This window comes from Electrophorus electricus, chromosome 14, assembly GCF_013358815.1.
Source record: "Electrophorus electricus isolate fEleEle1 chromosome 14, fEleEle1.pri, whole genome shotgun sequence".
Classification (NCBI taxonomy): Eukaryota; Metazoa; Chordata; class Actinopteri; order Gymnotiformes; family Gymnotidae; genus Electrophorus; species Electrophorus electricus.
Window position 1 is genome coordinate 5,172,501 of NC_049548.1, and position 7,500 is coordinate 5,180,000.

The 7,500-nt window shown below is 41.7% G+C and overlaps 1 protein-coding gene across 2 annotated transcripts in view; it reads left to right on the forward strand.

Moving 5' to 3' along the window:
* Positions 1 to 7,500, forward strand: part of gfra1b (gdnf family receptor alpha 1b) — a 19,441-nt gene that overhangs the window by 763 nt on the left and 11,178 nt on the right. For both annotated transcript variants that reach the window (XM_027029902.2, XM_027029903.2), the window contains exons 2-3: positions 283 to 591; positions 949 to 1,032. In XM_027029902.2, coding sequence (XP_026885703.1) covers positions 283 to 591; positions 949 to 1,032 — 393 coding nt within the window. The remainder of the gene's footprint in view (positions 1 to 282; positions 592 to 948; positions 1,033 to 7,500) is intronic.

The window sequence follows — 7,500 nt, forward strand, 5'->3', positions numbered from 1 at the left end:
GTTATATTGCTTATGAAACTATTTGGTTTTTCATTAAATGGGCATAATAAAATGGATAAAGGATCGGAGATTAAAACTTGTTTATGAAATTTCTAATGTAATTTAGACCTCAAATGCTGTATTTACGCATTTCAATTTAGCAACTGAAATATGTTTTTTTGCAAGAAGTGTTATGAAGTAATATATGAATATTTGTTTATAAAATTAACATTGCTTGAAACGTTGCAGTTAGGCCAATAATTCTTACAAATTAATTCTTGTTATATGTCCTACTTCGCACAGATGTGATGCATTTCTCAAAAGCCCACGAGGTCACACAGTCTCGTCCGGGTCGACTGGACTGCATTAAAGCTCACGAGCAATGTTTGGCCAAGTACGGCTGCAGCACCAAATACCGTACAATGAGACAATGCGTGGCCGGAAGAGCGAGCAACTTCAGCATGCTTGCTGAACCTGAGGCGCAGGATGAATGCCGGAATGCAATTGAGTCCATGAAACAGAGCACCCTGTACAACTGCAAGTGCAGGAGAGGGATGAAGAAGGAGAAGAACTGCCTGCGCATCTTCTGGAGTATCTACCAGAGTTTGCAGGGTAGGCACGCCCCTGCCTGTGTACAACGGACATCTGATTAATAGTTAGTGCCCGGCTTACCTACGCGTTTCACCGTGTGCTAAACACACATGAAATAATTGACCTGCTAAGACCTACAGGCCTATGTATTATTCATACAAAATCATTTGACCTTGAATTTCAAGACTTTTAAAAAGCATTATCCTGATAAGAATGAAGTTGCTCTTAAGCAGCTAATTTACATCTAGATTGGACTCGAGCACCTGCGAGCTGCATTCATGTATGTAATGCCTTGGAACGACACTATCTAGCCTAGTGAATCATCTCCTGCTGCTGTTTTCCAGTGCACTAATTGAGTTGTTTGTTCTCATTTTCCAGGCAATGATTTGCTGGAGGACTCTCCATACGAGCCGGTGAACAGCCGTCTGTCTGACATATTCCGCCTCGCTCCCATCATATCAGGTAAGTCTGCTGCGGTTACGACATAGCCTGCTGCATTCTAAAGCATCGTAAAGGAGCAATCACTGAGCAGGAGTCTCGGTACAACTATGCCTTTATTTGGGGCCTACTCGGCCTCGTTAGATCATGTTTAGTTGACGTTACACTGTGTTCAGTTGGCAGTGGTTGCTTTTTTATTCCATCGTTTTTTTTTCCCTCTTAACTGCTCATTGCAGTGACAGTTCCCAGACCCACACTACTATTTATCATGTCATTTTTGGAATATGATACGTATGGCAGGCCTGAATCAGTGAAGTATCTCCTCAGAAGTACGTATGCTTATCAGTTACATCAGGCTGTTTATCCTCGAATTATATGGGGCTTATGTTGGGCTGTCTGACATTGCTCTGCAGGTGGTGCTGTTCCATCCCTGCTACACTGCCGAATGATTCGAGTTTAGGCCAATATGAGTATAACAGTTATTCAGTTAACTCATCACAGTGCTGCTCTGTGGAACTTTCTGACCCCAAACTTTTCCTTCCTGCATTGGCCGCCGGTCCATCTTCGTAGCGAGGGCTTAGGTGCAGCACGTGTGAAACGACGTGTGGCCTGATTAGAACATTCCACCCAATACTTTAAGGCCGGGATTGGAGGAATTATGACCCATACAAACCTTCATCATATTCACTCACATCCCACATCCAATCAATACACCTTTAAGTGAAAAATCAGCTCAGTTGGCAGTCAGTGCAGGCGGGTTCAAATTGTGTCTATACGAACCTCACACATTTCCTCATAAGAGACAACTCCAGAACCCATCACAGCAACACATCTTGACAGTGGCCTTCTGCCGTAGTTGGAGCAGTTCAGCAGAGCCCCGGTGGGATTAGGACGTGTGTGTAAATGGTCAGACCTGTAATGAGTATCTAATCATGGGTAGGTAGTAAATAAGAGCTCATCCGGAGTAAGCTGGGCTGTGCTCTCACTCTGTAAAAGCCACATGGCCCGCATGTACCAGGAGACTGCAGGTGCAGTAAATCACTTGAATTTAAGGAAGCAAAGCAGACAGAGGGAATGCACTTAGCAGAATTATCTCCATATTTGGAAGCACCGAGCAGACACAAATTAATCTGGAGCCAAAGCCCATCATCAGCTCTGTTTGGTCGTCCCTCTAAAGTTCAGTATGATTTAAACTATTGAATAGACTCTAGAAATGGGGTACAGTGGGCTTGGCGGATGGTAGCGTCCCTCCTTCAGTAATCGTTCCCAGCTGGCTCAGACAGGAGGCGGCGGCATTTTCTGTGTCTGTTGCCATCGCCACTGCGGTACAGAGCTGATTTGGTTGAAAGGCGCATATGTCCGCTGTGAGTCCAGCCTGCCAGGGTTCTCCGTGGCTGGAGCAGAGAGATTCCTGTCCTCATCTCTCTCTCAGGAGGCGTGAGTTTTTTTGGTTGCACATAGTAACTAAAAGAGGCTATTTTAAGCAGAGTAGTTTGGAGAGATCTCAGGCTAATACAGATAGCAGAACTTGTTGCTTAAATAGAATACAATTCCCGTCCATGTCTAGCACTAGACCCTCTCCATCATATAATAAATATCTTATATGTTTTAAATGCCTGTGCTTCAAATGTTAGCAAGTGCAATTCCTAATAATAAAATAAATGGCTGCATATTTTGCATCTATTTCCCATTCAATCTGCCCATTGGAAAAGCAGATGGGTGCATAAAACACACTAGAAACTGATCCTCACCCACACTGTCCACGCTTTATGGGACATCTGTCATGACTGCTCTGTGTGTTTCCTATATCAGTGTATCTCTCCATAATGAAGCAAGCACAGCAAGCCAGGTCAATACGGCACATTTATAGAGGAAACCTGAAGCCAAGGGAACTGAGAAAAAGAAGCAGTAACAGAGTATCCAGTTTCGCAAAATCTTTTTATAAGTGTGCCTGATGCCTGATCCTCTAATTGTTACAGTAAGAGTGCCTAATGAAAAAAATACCATTATTTCAGTAAATGTCCTCAAGTTACACTTCCTCCCAGGAGTACCAACGCAGCCAGATCAATATAAATAGCTGCATTAAGAATGAGCTTATTGCTGAGCAAGACAATTAACTTGCATACCATTTCAGAGCGAAAGGTTTAACAAGCAATAACGTTCTCTTGACATAAGTTGCTTTAATCACGGTGGATACCGTGCTCTTACACATCACGCTAATGTAAGGATGTGGTACAGTCTCTCCTCGTGAGGCTCTCAGATGTCGCGGTGTACAAAGAGAGGACCCGTGAGACATCTACAGGGCACTGCGACGCCGTTGTGCAGAAGCTCTCGCACAAAATCGCCACGTTTGGCTCTTGGATGCGACGCCACCCCCGCCGGCTCTCAACGGCTTTCGCCACCGTTGGGTTTTATTAACAGATCCTCCCTGGTTAGCTGGCTCAAGTCAAGGAAGAACTAGCCTTTCACACCAGGAGAACAGTTGTCAGCAGGGGCAGGGGCAAACTCATTTACACAGAAACTGAAATGTGCAGTAGATACAAGTGGGTTGCCCAATTAGAGACTGTGTGTCTATGGTGAGGCTGTGTGTCTATGGTGAGGCTGTGTTTCTATGGTGAGGCTGTGTTTCTATGGTGAGGCTGTGATTCTATGGTGAACAGGCTTCCTTTATTTGCAGTGCACTGCCAATGGCACAAAGGAGAGCTCCAGCTAGCTAGTTAATGGCTGGTGAGGTTCTGTGTCTCCTTGCTTTCTGTGGGCATTCACGGTGACTTTGATATGGCCCGGGCCTTTGCACAGATGTGTTTATTACATCATTAATCCGAGCCAAGAAGCATGTGACAGAAAAACTAATAACTGCTGGAATAAATTTGCTGAAGTGTTTGAATTAAAAGATACCCCCTTCATAAATCAGCAGAAGAGACGGCCTTGAGAGAAATGATCACTGTCAGCACTGGATGGAAGTCATTCTGACATCTGCAGTGCCTCCCTGACTGGAGAATGAAAGAAATGGAGATTGAGAAATGGGCAGAGAAAGAGAGAGAGAGAGAAAGAAAGTTAAAGGTTAGAAAGACAAACAAAATGAATATTTGCACATCATACAATTCAAATATCTAAGTTATTTCAGACAGACAGATCTTTTGCTTGTTCTTTTCCTGGGTAGCTAGCCTGATGGGCTGTGGGAATAATAATTGATCTGCAAGCTTGTCAATAGTGGATTAAACACAGAATGATGTTACCAACCTGCACATCCTCTAATACTCCAAACCAGCTATCATAATGGTTTGAAGTCAAGATATTACACATCCATACCCAAAGTCAAACATGACAATTGTGATAAGTTCTAAGACTACCTTAGACTACCCTAGATGTCCCTGAGACAATCTAGCATATAACAGTGGGATAGAAGACGCTAGCAGGCAGAGCGTACATGGAACTCCATTAGCAAGTGGCTGGCGTAGTATACAGAAACATCTGTGCCCAGTACGGGCTGGATGTTCCAAGGTCAACATGGGAGATACCTCCAAAGGTTCTGGAAAATGACCATGCTAAGATCCTGTGGGACTTCCATATACAAACAAAGAAGATGGTATTGGCTAACCAAGCAGACATAGCAGTGGTGGATAAACAGAAGAGGGTAATAGTGATAGAACTGATATCAACATCAAGAACAAGGAGCATGAAAAGCTTGATAAATACCCAGGGATGAGAGAAGAGCTGGAAAAGGTGTGGAAGGTGAAGGTAACAGTGGTTCCTGTAGAGGCATTAGAGGGTGAATTTATATTTTTATATATATATATAGACTACATGGATGTAAGGAAAGTGTAGGATGAAGTTTCACTTTGACCATCGTTCATTAATAACATTAATAAAACTTAATTGGATGATTTATTAAATGTTATTGTTGCAGCTATGCTAGTATTGTTCTTGAGATGGAAAAAAGAAAAGGAAAATTTATGTTTAAATGTAAAGTGCAAAAGGCCGGTTAAGGACGTGACCAAAGTAATTAGAACAGAATGAGGACATGAGGGAAATTGTCAAGCTATTGTTGAAAAATGTGTTACGTCTGTAGAAAAGGTCTTCTTGTGTAGGCAGTAACTATAGTCCCCTTGGAAACCTCAACTTCCACACACTTCTGTACTGTGTAATCAATTGTCCTGGCGCAAACACCATTAATGCCAAACAGCGAGACTCACCTCCATGGGTCTGCAGGGAAAAAATGTCACTGGGTAAACATGTTTTTCGACCTTTTTTCTTGTGCCACATTAAAGAGAGGAGCAAAGAAGCGCAAAATGCTGCATGTATATTCTGGTAAGCAGAGGGCTGAGGGTACACAGACCTCCTCAGTAATTCACCATCCTCTGGCTGAAGTATAAGGCAGGAACCATTCCCACAAGACCTTTCCTCTCTTATGAGCTGTCAGGTCTGAAGGCCTTCCAGGGCCTATCATGCAAGGTTTCATATGGGGTTGTGGGGTAGGGCAGCATCTTTTCACTTTTACTCTTCCAACTTGTTATATAATATTATATCATGTATAGTTTTGTTCTACCAAGTTATATAGAAAATTAGCCTGTGAGCAACAAGTGTTAAATACCTGGATCTGGGGGTATGGATGAACTTGCACCAACTGGAGCTGGAGTCTTGCAGTGAGACAATTAAAGAAAAGAATATTGAATGGAGGTGAGAGATTTCAAAACCTGAATAAATATGAATATGGATTTGAAAGGGTCAGAAAACTATTGATATGTATCCAATTTAATTCTAGATTTTAATACAGTGAGTGAGTTTTTTCATATTGTGCGTCTAAAACTATAACTCAGTGCGCTGAACATTCAGAAATTCTTTAATTGTCTTCAACATTAAGCAGGTTCTAAATCATATGTCTAACATAATATTCAGCAGAACTGCAGTGTGTTTGAAGGAAATCTATTCAAATGTGTCTGGTATTGGCATGAATCTCAACCAGGCTATACAGGAGAAAGATTTTATTAAATATGAAAATATGGCCCTGTCAGCAGTTATCGCTCGGAAGTGCAATTTGATTTCCAATCTCATTTCACATCATTGACATGGGCACCAGGGTTTAACTGTTCATGAATGCCAACCATGCAGTCACTAGAACCTGAGGAGGAGAGAGCGAGAGAGAGAGAGAGAGAGAGAGAGAACAAAACAGTTGCTCAGTAAACAACCAAAGCAAACAACTGGCTTTCCCAAAAGCACCGTAACACAAAGATCATCCTGAAATGGTGGAGCAAACAGTACACTGAACACACTTTCTCATTCAAGACCTTTACACTGTGATCCTTCAGGGAAACAGGACCCAGAGTAGCATGGGCAGTAGAACTGATTCCAAATGCTTGATCCCATAATTCCTAGGCTGATGCTGTGCCATCACCTGTTATCTGCCTTAACCGATGAGACATTCCTAGTCATTACGCTTCCTTCATTGCTCCTGATTTAGCCATGTTACTACAGTGTGCTCTTTTTACAGTGTTTTTATGGAAACGACCCAAAATAACAACGCAAAGCTACTCTGGATTCAAGCATCAGTCGTCTGAGCCAGGAGATCATTCTTTGAAGAAACCTCTTCAATGAGAGCAATTTTACTGTACACAAAGAAAAACGCTTCAGTGGTGTGAATGCATCCAGACCTGTATGGCTGCCGTTATTTCTGTCTAATGGCTGATAAATCAGCACACAAGTTCCGTTGCAAATCCGTATCAGGAGCAGTCCAAGGAGAAGGCTAAGGATCCTGCGCCTGTAGCTAGTATATGACCCATGTCCCGTCATCCAACTGGAAGCACCAGTGTGCTCCACTACAGGGGCCTAATGAAAATGAATTAAGTTAATTTTTACAAAGACGTGGTTAAACGGTAAAGGTTATTCTACAGGTTAAACATATTTTTAAAAATGCAATTCTGACTTATTACTTATGTCACAGAAAATAAAAATCTATGAATGGTCAAAGGTAGACAAATTATTCCAGTAACCTACAATGATATATATCAGCAACATAAAAGTTACAAAACGATTTTAGAACAATATAAAATCTAAGGTTTATTGTTCTGCTTTAGTCTTCCTCTATGGAAATACTTAAACCCATCAGTAAACTCTTAACCTTCTGACTCTGCTTTTGTACAAACATCATGACTCAGAAGCGCTAAAGACCGTTTGACCAGAAAGGCTAACAGAACTTTTTAAAGTTTTAAAAGCATGATTAAACATGCAGAAAATAAATATGTTTTTAGCATAGATCATATCCTACTAAGCCTGAGCACCTTGAATGTACAAGTAAGGAGGAGTTCCTAACTGGGATTTATAGAAATGCCCCTACCACCACCATAACTGAGAAATGTGAAATATTAATTACAAGTCATTAACATTAGTCACACTGGGACTATAAATAAGACACCCTAACAACATAGACATGTTAACATCAATCTCTTTAACGATTTACACTGTTAAGAATTCAGTTATTACAGCACATGTGAC